General features: G+C 27.7%; 1 protein-coding gene across 7 annotated transcripts in view; it reads left to right on the top strand.

Annotated features, from left to right (window-relative positions):
- The window catches only part of Hex-A (Hexokinase A), a 315,316-nt gene that overhangs the window by 166,515 nt on the left and 128,849 nt on the right, over positions 1-19,952 (top strand). Inside the window, exon 1 of one of the 7 annotated variants that reach the window (XM_075366026.1) lies at positions 17,280-17,456. The exons of the other annotated variants lie outside the window; for them this stretch is intronic. Within the exon in view, the coding sequence (XP_075222141.1) occupies positions 17,364-17,456 (93 nt within the window). The 5' untranslated portion in view covers positions 17,280-17,363. Of the gene's footprint in view, positions 1-17,279; positions 17,457-19,952 lie in introns of those variants that run through there. 7 annotated transcript variants of the gene reach the window in all.

The following is a 19,952-nucleotide window of genomic DNA, read 5'->3' as shown; positions in this document are numbered from 1 at the left end:
TACAAAAATCATCTAGTCAAATTATATCGAAATCGATCCATCAAGTCTTCATATCAAGCCAAAAACAAGCCACCAAAATTTTTTTCAATGCTAAAATTGTGTTTTTTTGTTAGATGAAATCATGAAACGGTCGGTCTGAAAAAACTTCAGACATGAAAAATTTGGTCTTATAAAAATAAATAAATTTGGTGTTCCAAGAAGTAACGTTCAGAGCATGTTCTACTGGTGAAAATAATGAAAAACGTTCATACAAACATAGGTCTGGAAACGCTTTTTTTTTCAAGTTACAACTAGCGAAAGATTTCGCCCGGATTTCAGCTCTTCTAATAAAAAGAAGTTCTACTGTAATTTTTGGAACACAAATTAACAAGTAAAGTTGGTGGTTTCGTATATAATTTTAGCTGAGAAATACGATAAAATAGGTCCCAGAACTGTAACTCCAGTAGTTTTTAAGTTATCCGACGATATACACAAAACTGTATGTCGAAAAATAAGTATTTTTAGGTTTGTAGTGAAATGGCTTTGTTAAATATCTAATAAACGTGGAGATTTAGTAACAAAACTTTTAGGGAATTTAGTTCTAAGAAGGTTAATGTAACCACAGGCCATAAAAAAAAAACTTTTAAAATTCGGTTTTTTATTGTAGAAAAACAGAGCAAAAATTAAACAGAAAAACGAAATAGACGAAAAATAATACATACAGAAAGTTCAGTAAGAATAATACCTTTTTCTGTTTATTTTTACTGTGTTTTGCTTCAATAAAAAACCGATTTTTAAAAAGTATTTAGTTTTTATTGGCTGTGCATTAATTTTCTCAGAATTAAATTCTCTACAAGTTTTATTATTAAATCTCCGCATTTGTTAGTCATTTAACGAACCTATCGTACTACAAACCTAAAAAAAACTTGTTTTTCGACACCGAATTTTGAATTTGCTTCGGATATTTAAAAAACTACTGAAGTTACAGTTCTGGGTCCTGTTTTATCCTATCTTACAGCTCGAATTATATAAGAAACTACCAATTTTACTCCTTAATTTGGGTCGTAAAAATTACAGTAGTACTTCTTTTAGGTAGATTTCATAAGAAAGCTACGTATTGTAATGGGTATCATCATTCGACTTCCGAAAAATTTCGACATATCTTCGCGTTTTACATCTCCCAGACCTCATATTTCACTTTCTTGTTGACACGATAACTGCCGTAATTATGCGCAAATCACTTTAAAATTGTTTCTTAAAAATAACTAGTCCCAAAATCTCGGTCGTGTACGTTAACGCCCAAAATGGGACAATGGGGGAGGCTTTTTTGAAAAACAATATATATCTCTATCATTCTTATTAAGTAATTCGTTTTAAGTTCCAACTATTCTTTGAATAAGGACCTAGAACGTATGTAAGTAAAGTTTTTGATATCGCCAACCATTGGCCCAAGGGGTGGAAAAAAATTGGGTTTGAAAGACCAAAGAAATCATACCTCCCTTAATAAGCACAGTATCGAATCGGTTTAAAGTGGTCGCTACATTACCTAAAAATTTGTCTGAAACAATTTTTGATATGACCAACCCTTCCGGCAATGGATGATCAAAATATTGCTCGAATTGTAAGATGCAACTATTGTCGTATTGAGTAAATTTGAAGGTTTTCTTAACATTAAGGTGGAAATCTTTTTTATCCCTACTAAGTACCGGTGAAATCTACCTCCGCCTTTCGGTGTGCTGAAAGGGATTTTTTATTAGAAGAGCTGTAATCCGGTCGAAATCTTTTGTAGCTGTAGCTCGAATAAAACGTTTCCAGACCTATGTTTATATGAAATTTTTTCATTATTTTCACCAGTAGAACTTGTTTTGAAAGTTTTTTTCCATTTCTTCGTGGGACATTCTGTGTATTATATTTGTATATTACAATTAAGTAACTTTTCTTTCTTTTTCCTGTTTAGCCTCCGGTAACTACCGTTTAGATAATACTTCAGAGGATGAATGAGGATCATATGTATGAGTGACTGAAGTGTAGTCTTGTACATTATCAGTTCGATTGTACCTGAGATGTGTGGTTAATTGAAACCCAACCACCAAAGAACACCGGTATCCACGATCTAGTATTCAAGTCCGTGTAAAAATAGCTGGCTTTACTAGGACTTGAACGCTGGAACTCTCGACTTCCAAATCAGCTGATTTGGGAAGACGCGTTCACCACTAGACCAACCCGGTGGTGGGTGTACAATTAAGTAAGTTTTTTTTTTCTGTTTAACCTCCGGGGCCGCAGTTAAGCATTACTGTACAGAGGATGAGATGAATGATTTGTAGCGTGTGTGAAAAATGTCATGCCTGACCGGGATTCGAACCCGGGACCTCCGGGTGAAAAGCCGAGACGCTACCACTCGCGCCACGGAGAACGGCTACAATTAAGTAACTGGAAGACTGTTAGTCCACGGTGAAAAAATCCGCTAATCTTTCATGCATGTTGAGAAAAGATAAGCAGATAATAATAAAACACTCTTTTATCATTCTTTTCCCTACATTAAATTGAGTGGGTTAAATTTCATGAAGAAGAGTAATTTCTTTATGATACTGAATTAATGTTGGCTTACATAATGGTGAATTTATTAGCCTCGAATTTTTATCATTGTTATAAAAAAAAATTAAAATTTTAAGTCATTATATAACGCGAGTATTAGTGTTTGAACTCTATTTTAGTAATAAAACTTATTTATTTACTTTTAATAAATAAATTTTTCAATTGCAATCAACTTCTTTTTGACGATAAACCAAAATATAGATTGTTTTCTATACTGTTTATATCAGCGGCCACATAAACACATCAGCCAGCAGAACTGAAATTATTATTAATTTCCCTATATATAATATCGTTGTCTATTTAATATTAAGTATGTTAAACCTAACATAAAATTCTAGATCTTTTTTTTTTAAATAACTAATCAGCTGGTAGGAAATAAATGATAGACGAGAAATTTTAATTCATTCGATTTGTTTATCTTGTAATATTTATCGACATAATTTTTATGTTTGTTTACCAATAAACGTTTAAGGAATTTATTTACGTATTAAAGATTAACAGGAAATTATGTAACTTTTTAACAACTCTATTCAATTACTTTTCAATTATTTATATATATAAGAATTTTTTTTTTTTTACTTCCATTTAGTGAAAGAAAAAATTTAATTGTTATCTGAATAAGACTTTTTTCTTATTTAACTATTCTTGTTAGGACTACATGCAGCTGATTTTTTTTTTTTTTTTTGACTATAAATATGAGTCAAGGAAACATGTTGCTACGTATTTTTTTCAATATTATTGTTACTCTACTGATAATTCGAGAACAAAATAATATTTATTCAAAATATAGTATTTTCCTCCTATTTTTTTACATTTTTGACAAATTTTTTTTTAAGTTTTCTAACACTAGTCTAAGTATATTTTTTTCTTACTAGAGAGTAATTTGCAGAATTACTTTTAATTTCAAATTTTTGATTAAAAACAAAATAAATAGGTAAATAGAAAATTAATTATTTTATGCCTATAAATGATTATAACATCATTAAATAAATAAATAATTAATAAATTAATGATATATATTTATATAATAAAATAAAAGATTACGGTTATTTCGTATAATTTTGCAATCACCATTGGAAGTTTCCATTGAATTAAAAAAAAAGAAAATAGAAAAAAAATGTTTACTGTGGAAAAAAGGTTACAAAAGGTAAATTACTATAAAACAAAAGTTATTATGTACTTATAATATCAAGTTATTTATTATTATTTTGAGTAATATAGAAATATCTGTGATATTTTTGTTTTGTTTTTCGTACTTAAAATTATATATATACATAATTAAATTTCTTTAATGTATTAACATATACAGTATTAATAAAATATAGGAACACACACTTATATTCAACTTTTTATCCGTTAAAATGGAATTTTAACTAATACTTCAAAACGATCTACTACTTTATGGTAAGAAACCACAATATTTGGTACGTACTGTAGACCAATTTAAAAACTAGCTGAAAAAAATATTGAATGCCGTTTTGGTTAGGATTGCAGTAGCCCGATATTTTTACGTCAATTTTTTTTATTTTAATTGCTCTTTAAAATGTGTCATAATCCTATACCTAAATTTTATTCTTATCCCTCCATTTGGATTTGGAAATTTGGTGCGTGGCCTGATCCAAAAAAATAGATCGCTTTGAGGTTGGCATATTTGCTGAGGTTTATTTTTCTAGGTTTAACTGTTGAAAAGTTAAATCTCTATATATATGTATAAAATTATTAGCGATTTATTATTGGCAGAAAATAGTTTTGCATATTGGGAAGTAGCAGTACAATCCTAATATATCAACATAACGGGCAGGTATGTTTTTACTAATCAACAAAAAAGATTATTTTTATCTCTGAGATAATATTTATTTATATCGACCTCATAAAGAACGATTTACTTTCTTTAGTACAATTTAATTACCTTTTTCTTTTATCCATTAGGTAAAAAGGGTTGTATTTTTTTCTAGGTAATTAATCAAAACCAAATGATTATAGATCATTAGACATAATAAAACGTCTCTTATGAGACCGCTGAAACATTCTAAAGAAAAAGATCTCGTGCTAGGTTTTGCCAGCGGAAATGAGTAGGAGATAGATTCCGTTTGTTTTCTTCAAGGAATGTTGTATCCTTGTGATTCAAAAAGGATTTCACAACCTTAAAAGCATATAAAAATTCATTGAGATAACTTACAGATTCGGTTGAGTTCTCATTTCACAGAAAAACACATCAAGTTTGTCACCCAACATTCAGTTTGGTTCGATATGATTTCCATTTGTAATGTTACATATATCCCCCCTGAAGTCGATTTCATTCCAGATTGTAACAGCAAGTCGGGTGTTACCTCTGCAGCTGGAGTATCAATTCGAAGTATTAGCTCAACAAGATTAGCAGGCAAAGGTGGAACGTAATCCGATTTTCAATGAAATCGCACAAGAAAAAATCTACCGAGGTTAAATCTGGGGAGCGAGTTGGCCATGCAGTTGGAACTTCACGACCAATCCACCGACCTGGGAATTGAGTTTCAAGAAAATCTCGGACTTGTGGTGGTGAGGTGATGTCCCGTAGAATTGATGGTAATGGCGTCCTTCATCGTCTAATAAAATTTTGAAGTATGTCCAGATAAACAATACCAATTACGGTTGCCTCCTGGAAAAAGAACGGCCGTTTTATCTAGAAGAACCACAACCTGTTTCAACGAAGGTTTGGTACCAAGAGTAAATCGTACAACTACAAGGAGGCTCCCTACCGTACTCTCTATGAAAGTTACGTTGACTTCAGTTGCTGATTGCAAATCGTGAATCTAAAACACACAGCGAGCTCGTTCCGCACCAGTAAACGTATCCATTTTAACAATACTGTTCACAGCATTGATGGCCGAATTCGGTAATTAAATTACTTGAGTCAAAACTTGATGTGTTTTGCTATGAAATGAGATCTCAACCGATCTCAAAAATTATGAGATCTTAACCTCAATAAATTGTTATATACTTTTAAATTTGTGAAGTTCTTTTTGAATCAACCGAGTATATTGTGCATTTGAACTTGAAAAACGTTTCCATACAATGGTGATACTAGGTCCTAGAAGTGACTTCTTTATTCTGATACACCGTAGTAATCATATATATTTAGTGAACAACATTATTTTTACAAGGATCAACTATTACTTACACTTCTTGAATCGTACACTTTATTTTATCATTGATTTTGCAATCAGATAACGGTTTGGCAAATTTATATAATTTAATTTTAATTTTACTTGTATCGGTGTTTGAAATAAATATATTTAATACTGTTCATGTTTTGATTCATACGATTGAAACGAATCGCTTTTAAAAGCTTTTAAACCTTTTTAAAATTTCTCCATTTTCACCATTCATTCCATTTCTAAATGCCTTAAAAAATAACTTATTGGTATGTTTGAAACATCCATTTTTCCAGTTCAGCAGCAACTAAATTTAAAAATAAATGGAAACCCCCAATTTTTATAACATTTTTGAATAATGCACATAATTTTAAGGCATTTTTATTCTCTGATAATTCCCCCTAAAACAATCATTCTGGAACTACAATAACTCATCTAAAGTTGTAGCAATCGACAACACGTAGCCTACTTTTTATCTTGTACCTAAACTACATTGTTGTGTAATTTTACTTAATTGTTATTGTTTAAGCAGGATTGTACTATTGTAATATTTCATTACTTTGATTAAATTTTTTTAAAAATCAGATGGGTGGATAAAGTGACAAATGAAGAAGTGCTGCGGCAAATCGATGTAGAAAGAAGCATTTAGAAAAATATAGTTAAAAGAAGAGACAAACTTATAGGTTACATATTAAGGCAACCTGGAATAGTTGCTTTAATATTGGAAGGACAAGTAGAAGGAAAAAATTGTGCAGGCAGGCAACTTTTGGAATATGTAAAACAAATTGTTAGGGATGTAGGATGTACGGAGTATACCGAAATGAAACGATTAGCACTAGATAGGGAAATTTGGAGAGCTGCATCATCCAGTCAAATGACTGAAGACAAAAAAAAATAATTGAACACTTTTTCTGTCCTTAGATTTTTCAACACTTTAAATGAATGACGAAAATTCTGCACTAATTTTGTTATTGTAGTGAATAAATACATTTTTTCTTGGTATTCATTGGGAAAGTAATAGATGTGATGATAGTCCATTAAAATTATTTAAAATATAAGTAGATGAAATAGTATTAATAAGGTGAAAATATTAATATGAAGATACTAAATAAATAATAATTTACAATTTTAAAGCGTTAATGAAAATTATTTGAGCAAATATTTATGTAACTGTTAAACGAAACGTAGGTTTTTTTTCATTTTTGATTAACAATATGTAGATTAATTTTTTTTAGATGTATTGATTAATATTAAATGATGGAGTTCGGAGCGTGTTAATTTTTTTTTTTTATTTAAAAATTTAACTTAGGAGAATTTTTTAGTATTCATAATTATTTAGGAATTTAACTTAACGTAAATAGAAGTTAAACATAATACTTAACAAAATATATGTTAAATAATTTAAAATACGTGCATTACTTTAATTAAATAATGTAATTTATTTCATTCTTCGCTTATTAGAAATGTAAAACATTGATTTCTTCTTGAAACGTAGTTATTTTCATATTTTATTATTTTTCCTATATTCTTTTCTATTAAATTCAAGGTCAAAATTGTTACTTTGTTATATGAGAGATGAATTGTTACGTAATTAGTCTTCATTAGCTATTGCTTTTCAAACGCTATACTAAATTCTATTGTTTTTCATATAAATAGAAAAATAATAACATGGTGTAAATAATAGATTACGATATCATTGCGGTTCATTTGAATTGCAGAGTAATATAAATGGGTATAATAAAGCCCATAATTTGGAAGCTTAATCATTTTTTTTTCATTATACAGACTGTACGACGAAGTTCTTCCGGGACTTTCATAATCTATTGTACTCGTGAAAATAATGGAAAAAACTTCATGTATATATATGTCCTATAATGCTTCGTTTGTGAATTACGGCTAGTGGAGTATTTCGCTCGGTTATCACCTACCTCGGTAAAATGAGGTCGTACTAAAATTTTTAGGACGTTAATTAAGGGCCCAGCTGAAAAAAAAATATAGATCCCAGAACCATATCTGCAGTCGTTTTCGGGAAATCTGGAGTGAAAACCAATAAATTGAGTTAAAAACCCTGTTTTTTTTTGTTTGACATAAAATAATTTGTTAAATGGGTAATAAACACATAAAACTTATAAAAAAAACTTGTATAGAATTTAATTCTGAACAAAATGGTGTAAGATAAATTGAATAAAAGAAATAAATGTTTAAAAATTCGATTTTTATTCAGAAATATTACACTAGACCAAAGTGCATTATACGAATCAGTTTATAACAAATATTCCAAAATGAGCCCGCCATTTTTCAACAAATTTCGTGGCACGCTTCTGTACTGTTTTTATTGTTCTTAGTTTTTCAGGGATGTACTTAAGTTGCTCAGCCCTATCCATAATGCAGACGATTAATTCCTCACGAGAATGTATTGTTTTGTATACAATATCTTTCATTCCTTCCCAGACACAAAAATCTAAAGGTGTTAGGTCAGGAGATTTTGGTGGCCAGGAATGTGACCTGGACGACCGACCCATTTCTCGGGGAAATGATTTATGTGTGTGGAAGCGGCACTTGAGGAGTGGGTAGGTACGTCATCGTGCTTGAAGTATACTTTGCGTCTCAGTGCTACAAGAACATCTACAATTTTTTTTTTACAAATTTTTCTTATCACTAAAAGAGAATTTGTTTTTTGTTTGCATTAGATAAGTACTTTTTCCGACAAATATAGTAGTATACTGTTTCTAAATAAAATTCTAACTTTGTTTTATTCAACTTATCTTACAGCATTTTTTTCAGAATTAAATTTTGTACAAGTTTTGTTTAAAGATTTATGTATTTATTACCCATTTAACAAAGTTATTTATTGAACTTCAAACATTAAAAAAAAAACCAGGACGTTTTACCCCAATTTATTGGTTTTTACCCCCCCCCCCCTCATATTTCTCAAAAACTACTGCAGATACGGTTCTGACACCTATTTTAAATGATTTTGCAGAACAAAAATCATAATAAAAAACTAATTCTGCTCCTTAATTATCGCCCTAAAAATTTCAGTACCATCTCCTTTCACAGAGGTAGCTAAATTCCGATTGAAATATTTTACTAGCCGTAACTCGCAGATGAAGTATTTTAGGATATATGAACTTTTTCCTTTATTTTCATGAGTAGAATAGGTTATGAAAGTCCCAGGAGAACTTCGTGATACAATCTGTATTATTAAATAATAAAAAATTGAGAATTGTCTTGAATTTTATTATCCAGTCACTTTTCAATTAATTTCATTTTCAATATTGTTTTCTTTTAATTAATACTCGGTACATATTTTGGCTCTTTTTTACCACACCTCGCTCACTTGTTCTCTTTTTCATTTTTAATTCCTTATATGAAGTGAAGGAAATATTGTGATCGCGAAAAATTTCGGTTTTCAGATTTCAACGGAAATATCTATCCATTTTGACCATCCCTGAATCCATTTTGACCAGTTTCGGCGTGACGTCTGTACGAACGTACGTATGTTTCTCGCATAACTTAAAAACTATTTGCTGTAGAACGTTGAAATTTTGGACTTTGGACTGTTGTAATAACAACTAGTTGTGCACCTTCCCTTTTTATTTCAATCAAGTGAACCAAAAGTGTCCAAAAAAGCCCAAAATCTAAAACAATTTGAATTTTTGACCTTTTCTAAATTGCAATAAGCTCTCATTGAGAGCTTTTCAACGATATGTCATAAGTAGTACTTGATTTCCTTGGTTCCAGAAGAGTCAAATGAAATTTTAATTAATGAAATATTTGGATCTTACAAGGGGAGGGCACAACGGTTCGAATTAGACTTTTCCTTTTTTTTTAATTTAAATATATTGATTTTTTAATAATTGTTAACTTGTGATTGTAGAAATCTTTTACGATAAATAATAATTCAATAATTACAATTAAAAAATATATGTATATATATCAGAACTTACTAATGAAATAAAATTTTACGTACTTTTCATTTTAAAAAATTGTGTATAAGTAATTTAATAGGCGAACAAGGAAGTTAAGTAGTGTCCACGTCAGAATTTTTCTTGTAAAATAAAAAGTTTAAAGTGATATTTTTTTTATTGTTGCTAACAACAAAATCTATTTATTTTAATCTTATTTGTATCGGTGTTTGAAATAATAAATTTAATTCGTGTTTTTAAGTTTTATCATGTTTTGTTTTACACATTTTTATTTATTCTCAATATTGTAAACTCATAAATTGTTCGAAGAAATAAATAGAAATTATAAGACTTTTATTCTATTACTAAATTTGCCTTCAAATTGAAGAAAATAATTTTTTTTTAACTAGTTTTTCGACATTGGCGTCATCACATTGTATGAAGATCTCGTATTTATTTTACTGTAAAGAACATTACTGTTCTTTTGTTCAATTTTACAGTAATAAAAAAATAATCATTATTTTGTTACAGATGAATTGGTAAATAAAAAAAAAAAAAAATTAAATTTTAGTTTTTGCAAGAAAAAATATTATATGGTAACCAATGAATAGCATTACTAAATTGTACTAATTCTGAAACGATGTATGATATAAGTAATGGTTTCAACAATTTTCTTTTCGCAGTAATAATAACTATTGTGTAACAGTAATCATATACAATATTTTTTTCTTTTTTCATTAATGGTTAGGTTTAATTACTATATACATTTTATTGTTTACCTTATTAAACAAACAAACAATTTTTTTTTAATCCATTTTTATATACATAAAAGAGTTCCCTGACGTACTAACTATAATTGGAAAATAATTGGGAAAATTGTAATTGAAAAACACTAAAATTGTCGAGGATAATGATAGAAAAAAAATATTAGGCAGTTAATAAGATATATACTTTTAAATTGTTTTATACATTTCACAAAAGTGTATATTCAAGTTTAAATTGTATTTTTCAGGTTTAAAATTTATTTATTTTTTATTTTTTGATAGAAAATATATGTGTAATGATATATAATTGTGTAGGTTAATAGAAAAAATAAAATAAAAAATAGTTAAAAGAATTAAATTACTTTACATTTTCACAGTCAGCATATACGAATATATAGTACGACTAATGTAGGCAATTTATTTATTTTCTTATTTATTTTACTATCTTACCCTTATCTGTATAGTGTTTTAACAAAGTACAAGATAGTTGAACAATAAGTAAGTAAGATGTATTTGAACTAACATTAAGTTGCCACAGATCCAGCGGCTTGTGACTTAATAATGAAATAGAAGAGCACTCCGTACGGCAGATCATAAAGTCACCTAATTGAAACGATAAGGCAAACCAAGAATATTGTATCTTAGCAAACTTGAAAAATCACTGATCGTATTTCTAATCAATTTATCGCCAAATAATTAGGGTGCCGATCCAAACGATTTTGATACCGTAGGCTGACCAGAGAGATTTCCTGCCGAACGGTTCGCAACTTAAGATCATTATATATAAGGCTATTTATTACTTATGTACCAAGATATGTTGAGCATTTTCCGCAGTGTTTTTGTGGTAGCTTTCAAGTATGTCAATACTGGAGTTGCACGCTGTACCCCACAATTCAAGCCCTTAAGTCCAAACAGGCTTCAAAACGGACTTATAAATCAATAATTTACTTTCTGTTGAAAGCCGAGATCAACGTCCTATCAGCCAGTACATGTGTTTAAACTTGAGATCAAACTGTTTCCACTTAGAAGTGATATGTTTCGCCCAAGTAAGTCGTCGGTCAAGGTGAAAACCCAAATATTTACATTCTTGAAATCTCGAAATCGGAACATTGAAGGTAGAAACAGGAGGACACTGTTCCTTACGAAGGGTGAACGTGACGTGCTTTGATTTTGTTTCGGTTATTTTTATTTTCCAACATGTAAGCCACGATTCGAGGAAAGTGATATAATCTTGAATAAAACGAGACACAGTAGTCGGATTTTCGTGAACAGCAAGAATTGCAGTATCTCAGCAAACGTTGCAACTGCGGTATCTGACGTAATTGGCAAGTCTGCCGTAAATAGAATGTACAAGATTGGTCCGAGAACGTTTCCTTGAGGTACTCCTTATTGTATAAGGAACAAACCCGTCAAAACCTCTCCATGTTTAATTTGAAAGCAACTGTATTCTAGGTAACATTTTATTACCACATAGAAAACATACGGTTAAACCTTTTTCAGGTTATAGAGTAACCCTACATACCAAACCTTGTCAAAAGCCTGACTGACATCGAGGAAAACCGCTGAACAGTACTGTTTCTCGTCTAGAGCATGATTTATAACGTTAAAAATTCTGTTTACCTGCTCCACAGGGGCATGTTGCTCCCTAAACCCAAATTAGTGAGACGGAATGTGATCGTCCACGATCCGTTTTAATCTTTTCAAAACAGCTAAACATAGAAATTTAAACTTACCAAAACGATGTATTTTTGGTATGAGATCACCACACCTCCAAGCAGCCATGGAGAAAGTAACTAAACCGCAAACAAAGAGCATTGAAAAGCAAACGTTTTGATGTAAAAAAAAAAAAAAACAATGGTTACGATATTCCGAACAAAAATTCAGTTATTTAATGTTTACGATAGCTTGTCTCAAAAGTAGTATAATATACCTATTAAATAACTGCTTAAGAATGACTAAAACATTAAAATTAGCAAATCCTCTTACCTTTTTAGTTATGGGGGAGTGTATTATAATCCAATCTTAAAAATAACTGTGAAAAATATTAAATGCCGTATCATTTTTATTAGGGATTGTCGTAATCTTTAGTTTATTAAGCCAAGATTTTTATTTATCAATGCTCTTTAAAACGGTGTGTCACAATCCTATCGTTTCATTTAAAATGTTTTAGTTGCTCAATAATTTTAAATAGAAAAAGTTGGGCTTGAGACTGAGGTAGACTCTCATCAAAATATATGATTTCGCAGTAGATTCATTTACTACATTTCATTTTAATTTGTCTAACTGTATACGACATACTTTGTACACTGTTTATAAATAGCCTACATTTTTAATTATTTATTCCCTCTATAAAGAATTAAATAAAGGAATGCGTAAAAATTTTTAAAATAAAATTTTGCTTGTTTGTATTTTTTGTTTTAAATAATTTTTATTTGAATTTATTACGGATTCGAAAAGAGGAAAAATATAAAATCATTTTTACAAGGATGAATAATGTCAGATTGAAAATTAAGATAAACTTTATTAATTAGGTTTTTTTTTGAAAAGATAAGTGTTTAAAAATATAAGAATTAATTTTGAAAAAGCTATTATTTAAAAAAGAAAAGTCGGAGAAAATAAATACACTAAAGAAAATAAACTAATATTAAAAAAAAGTTACAAAAATATATTTGATTACATATAAATAATTATTTTTAAAAATAATCTTTTATTTAACTAATATTAATATTAAAATTAATAAAAAAAGGAAACAAATTAGAAAAACCCTCTAAAAAGTAAAAAAAAATAAGAATTAAATCAAATTGAGAATTTTAAACAAAAAAATATAATACATTAACAAACATAAAAATGCACTGAAAAGTAATAAATAAATTATATAAATAACCAATAAATAAAAAATAAATTAAAAGTAATGAAAATATTTAGAAATAAAAGCGTGGCGCAGTTTTTATAATTTATTTAAAACAACACAACATTTATTTTTACAACAATGATACTTATTCGAAAATTATTATTATTATTTTTTTTTTTGGTTACTTTTTTTGGTTATGCGTGAAAAAATGTACGGGGCGAATTGTAAATCTCCTTTAATAAAATCGATTAAAAAGATTAATTTAAGGGCACCTGGTGCGCTTCCTATCTCGGTAATGTTAGTTTTTATAACTTTAATTATCAGTACACAATAGAAATTCAGCGGGGAAATTTTGCACAGTTATTTCAAAATCTTACTTTTGCTACTGAGATTTTTCATATTTTTACTATAAAAGTTTTTTCACTTACAATTTTTATTCAATTTTCCTATTTTTGAAGCCGATTTTTGAAACAAAAGGTTATTTATGTTATCTATCTGGAAAAAATATTAAATTACTATTTTCGTTAGGGTTGTCACATAGCCCGTCAAAAGATTTGTTTTTCAATGTCCTTTAAAACGGTAGCTCATAACCTTACTCTTTCTAGTTAAAGTGTTTGAGTTCCCGGAGGGCAACTCCTATGTATGCCTACCCAAAAAGTAGAAGCATTTACTAAATTTTACTTTTATTTTCTAACGGTTGAAATTTATTTAAGGGTTTCTTTCATTTTTTTATCAATTTTTACTAGGATTTTGTTTTACCGTAAAACATATTTAGAATGTCTACATCTAAACAAACAAAGGTGCTTCAAATTAATTCAATTTAGTAATTAATTTTTTTCTCACTATGATTTTGAAATAAAGTTATTTTTTTTAGAACAGTAGAAGTAAAAGGAATAATTAAAAAAAAAATTAATTCAAAAAGGAAGGATAGTAAAACCTATATTTTATCTAAATTTCGACTTTTGAAGTCGGTACCTAATTATAAACAACTTTTAAAAGTTACTATACTTTAATTTAGACTGGTAAATAAACGAAGAATTAAAAAAAAATTGGTTTACTTTTCAGTGTGATTTCGTTTAAAATTAAATTCAAAATATTTTTTCAAATTTATTTTATTCTTTATTTAAAATCTAGGATGCCTAAAACAAATATTGCTCAAATTAAAACAAACCGTTTTGCAAAGGAGAGAAAGCTGCGTTGAGATAAAAAAATAAGAAAAGCAATTGTAAGTAACAATTTAAAGATGTTGCTACAAAATGTGAAATAGGTTTTCTTAAATATGTATATTATTTCAATTTTAAGTGTATTTTGTTTATTTATAAGTATTATTTTCTTTATTCTTAATTTCTTAAAACAATTTTTTTTTAGTTTTCTCGTGAAATATTTTAATTTTCAGATTTACATCTCGTTTTAAAAATACAATACTTATAGTGTTCTTTTTGATGACAACAATTAAGATCAATTTCCAAATCATCTATGTAGATAATCTAAGTTCTCTTTTGAAAAATCTTCCATTTAAATTATCTGGTAAAACTTACAGGACTTTCTACATATTAAAATTAAAAATCATCGAAATCAATACAGTTGGTCATATAAAATAAGGATTATAAATATATAAAAATAAATAAATACGCGTCGAACTGAGTACTGGTTATTTTTTTTTTTAAGTCTGTTAAAAAAACGTTTTTATGATTTCTAATAATTTTAAGATTCATGTGAACGCGTATTAATCTGTTTTTAATTATTAAGCAGTATGTTATATTAAAAATGTTTTAATTAAAAAGCTAATGTTAATATAAAAATTGTTAGCTATTTATTAACATTGAGGAGTTCAACAACCCGTGTTAAATGATACAAAGGCTCGTTAGCTTAGTTTACCAATCAGTTACAAGGGTGTGACACTTTCTGATATCAGTTCTCTCTCCACTTGCCTACAAACATTTCGTACAGCGCTCGGCTCGATGTGTGTGGTGTGGGAGGAGATGCGCGCACACATACACTCAACATAAGTATAAAGAATGTTCTACTTTTTTTTTCCAAAGAAAAATAAAGAATTTTATGATTTAAACGTTTAATATTTTGCTGATTATTTTCAATTCTATTGTAATTTAATAGTATTAAAAGTAATAATTAATTTGCCGAGTTAACAAATAACTTACGTTTCTAAGATTCGTCATCGGCTCGGTATGAATGGAAAAATGAAGAAAAAATTGATTCTTTATATATACACGAAGGCAAGACAAAAAGTAAAGTGAAGTAAAAAAATTACAAAATTAAATTAATAACAGATTTTGATAATAGAAACGTACTGTCTTAGAATTTTAGATATCAGTATCTTTTTGTTAAAAACACTTTTATTTATATTACAGACATTTTTTTTTTGTGCGGAAAATATGTTATCTGCGAAACTCATACCGTACGGCTTACAATTTCATTGTCATTTTCTTTTTGGATATCACTGCGTTTTATAAGATTAGATTTATTTTTTTTTAAGAATTACTGATCGTTATCTTATGGATTTATTATTAAAATTTATTGCCTTAATAGAATAAACAAATGTACATTATTTTAATTTCACGGCCAATTTTTTTTATAGTCATATCATTCACTTCATACTATATCTTTCTTTTTTTAATAAAACTAGTATAATGACTTTCACGAATCGAAGATCCGTGATATAATATTGCATTTTTTAAGTGCAACCCTTGATTTTTATTATATCCGTGGACACACTTTTTATATTATTATTAAATGAACTTGTTTTTATTTCTCCATCAGTTGGTTCAAATAGTTCTAATTGTAGAATAAAAATTTTATAGGTCGAATTTATTTTTTTTTTTTTTTTTAAAGTGATGGGATTTAAAAAAAAGTTTTTCGTCTTCAGTACTTTCATTTACATAACGGCACTTACTATTAAAACAAGCTGTAGTATATTTTCTTTTAAATTTTATTATTTCAATTACATTATAAAGTTTATGTGCGGTACCTAGTACTATCAGGTACTACTATATAGCGGCGTGAATCGTAAATTCACCCATAAAAAATAAAAAAGACATTCAAGTCCCGAAGTTCATCAAATGGAAAATAAAATGCTGTCTAACAAAATTCTACGTATTTTTTAAACGTATTATTTATTAAAAATCTAATTGAACTGAAATATAATGTTTTAATGCTTATTTTTATATTGTATAAAAATAATTTTTACTTTCATTTTCATTCCACGTTTAGGTTAGGTCATGTTTAGAACTCTAAACCCACCGAGTTGGTCTAGTGGTGAACATGTCTTCCCAAATCAGCTGATTTGGAAGTCAAGAGTTCCAGCGTTCAAGTCCTAGTAAAGTCAGTTATTTTTACACGGATTTGAATATTAGATCGTGAATACCAGTGTTCTTTGGTGGTTAGGGTTCAATTAACTACACATCTCACAAATGGTTGACCTTGAGAATGTACAAGACTACACTTCATTTACACTCATACATATCATCCTCATTCATCCTCTGAAGTATTATATGAACGGTAATTTCCGGAGGCTAAACAGGAAAAAAGAGAGGCTGATACAAAACAATTGTTTCGGCTTTTGGCAAACAATCGTTCAGGCTTTTGGATTTTTTAAAATTGTTTCTGTAATATCAAGCTATGAAAGAAAATTTAAATTTATTTTATTATTAAATATACAATTTTTCAGTGAAACGAAGAGAACTCTTACTGTTAGTGTAATTTTTTTTTAATCAAATCATTTTGAACAGAGGATGTATATGTAGATTTAAACTACTAAAATATAATTTGAAGTGAAGACGCTTGGTAAATTAAATGTTGTAAATTAAAATTGTAAGAAAAGTATTATGAACGTATATCCTACGCGCACGCTCGAGTACATACACGTGCGCGCGCGTTTAATTTTCATGTATCAACACGTGTGTGTCCGTGAGTGCGCATACATTGTGTGCAAGCGGTTTTCTGCACGCGATAAGTGTTATCTTACAATTTATTTATTACTTTATGTAGTGGGGGTAACCAGCTTAGTGGCTACAAAACCAAGACCGTTCCTAGAATCGGCCTTAGTCTACTCTCGTCTTCGAAGATACATTTTGTTTTCCTGTTTCTCAGTAGTATACACACATTGAAAACAACCACCATGAGGCCAAAGACCGAAATTTTGAATCAACTTTGCCGTTGTTATTGTGAATTGGAATTAACGGATTGTGCACATGAATTCGTAAGAAACGAGGTAAATACTTACCGTTATTTAAATTCAATTTTTTTTTTAATTTTAATTAATATTTATTTTTTAACTCATTCAGCATTTTTTTGTTTTAAATTTGTGTTAAACTATTATTTATACTATTATTTGTTACACTTTTCTTATTAATTTTCTTAATAATATTCATTTCATTAAAGAAAAATTTTAATTACTCGGAATTTTAATTAAACATCAAAGTATTATTTCCTTTATTTTTCATTATTTGTTCAAAGTTAAATTTTTTTATAAAATAAAATTGAATGGGTTTTATCATACTTATAAAAAAAATTTACTCGTTTTTTTTTGTGTCTGAAATAATATTATGCTACATATTTTAAATAAATAATTTAAATTTTGCTCTGTTATTATCAGAGAGAAATCAATTTTTTTTATTCATTTTCCTTAAATTATTTGAGTCTTAATCTAATCTTTTATTTGTTCTTTATTTATTTATATAATATGTAATAGTTATAATAATAACATGAAATAAAATTAAAAAGCTGTATATTGGAAATGTAAATTAGATATAAGCCGCCGGCTAAATAAATATAACATGTTTAGTTTTTTTCTTTTTAATTAAATTGAAACGCGAAATTAATAATTTTTTATTATTTTTATATTCTTTAAAACATAATTAATTTATTATTGAGGATAATTTAAATTAAATTATTTTTTATTGTGCGAAATATATATATATATATCATACACTTTGATATATATCAATAAACAGTACAAGCCCTTTTTATTCATATAAGAATAGAACACGGGGCATAACACTTTTTCCGCTTCGTGGCATATTGTCATGCTTGAGGGCATTTGTATATTTTTTGTGGTAAAAATTCTTAAGGTTTTAAAACTTCCATTCACACTTTCTCCAAGTTTTTTATTTCTGCTCAGTATAATAGGATATATGTTTAATTTTAAAATAAGCGCATGCTTATATAGTTTTTCTTTTTCTAATCGATTTTATTCGTTCTTTATATTCCTTCTTTTTTTTTCTATTTACCTCTATTTTTCGATTAATTTTTGTTGTGTAAAACTTCTCCAACCTTTTGTTTTGGGCCTATTATATACAAAGTAAGATTAATTTATGTAATTATATATATATATATGTGTCGTAACTGTAGCCGGCTTCACTGCATAAAGAAAACGTAGATTTTATTAGCAAAGTAATATCTTATTCGTATATTGAGTAATATAATAATATAATTATTATTATATGGTTAGCAAAGTACCTTAGGCAATGAGAGTTGTGTGACGCGTACACCAATCAAACGTATACATTTTCCATTCGACTATACATGATTTCACCAGTAGATAACAGGAAAATAATATTATTTATTAATAATTCTGCAATTAGATAAGTGAATCAATTTTATTTAAGTTAGAACAATATATATTCCTTTTATTGGAATATTCAATTTTCCTCGGTATAAACAGTACATATTTTTAACTGTGGGTCTTCCTTTAATATTTGGAAATGTTTTTAATCGATTCTATTTCTTGTCCTTTGAAATGTTAGGAAGGATGAAATAATAATCTTTTGCGCGTAAATCAGAAATAAATTGTTTTTGTTCGAACCCACTTGATAAGTTTTTCTTATTTTATGGAACCCACTTTTAAAATTATTTTTATCAATTAGTCTAAATTTTACTTTTTTTTAAATAAATTTTCAGTAACAAAGTATAAAAAAACTACTGTATTAAATGGATTCAAATTCTGCCCAAAATTATTTATAGAATAAAAATGTTTAAATGTTCATTATAAATGTTATAGCTATTAATTTGTATCCCATTATTATTATTTTTTAATAGAAAATATATTTTAAATTGAAATGTCAAAAATAATTTTTTTTTAGCCAGATATTTAAGAGAAGGGAAGGGTTTGTCCCCAAACAAATTTTTAATTAATAATATCATTAAAATTTTAATAATAAAGTTTCATTAAATAAACTTTCATAAAATCATTTCAACAGTTATTATTGCGTATACCTGGACAAATAGATATTAATCAAGTTACTGGTTTTAATTTGTTTAAATTTTATATGAAATGAGAAGATAAAATAATATTCTGATATAATTTCGAAAAAAAAACTATTATTTTACATAAAGATTATTTTAAATTGTTTATAATTTTTTCTTGATAAAAAGAAAATTTACCTAGTATGTAATTTCTGTTTGAAAATAAAATAAATTTATTATGAATCGTTCATTTAAGGTAGCCTGCTTTATGTCTTGAATTACTGTAATGTTATTTTTATTTACCTATTCATTACTGTTTGATAGTAGTGGCGTTTTTGTGTTTTATTACTTTTAACCTTTTTTAACAATATTTTTTGTACGGATTACTATAAAATATTTTATTACTATAGTACGAATACATAAATTTAATGTGTATTGTTTAAAATTCATAGAATTTGTTAAAGAAAAGAAAATTTGTAGATTTTTATTTTTTTTTGTAATTTAATTTTGTATAGATGTAATT

This window comes from Lycorma delicatula, chromosome 5 (genome assembly GCF_047948215.1).
Source record: "Lycorma delicatula isolate Av1 chromosome 5, ASM4794821v1, whole genome shotgun sequence".
Taxonomy (NCBI): Eukaryota; Metazoa; Arthropoda; class Insecta; order Hemiptera; family Fulgoridae; genus Lycorma; species Lycorma delicatula.
Note: the sequence above shows the minus strand (reverse complement) of the source record. Positions and strands in the feature narration are given on the sequence as shown.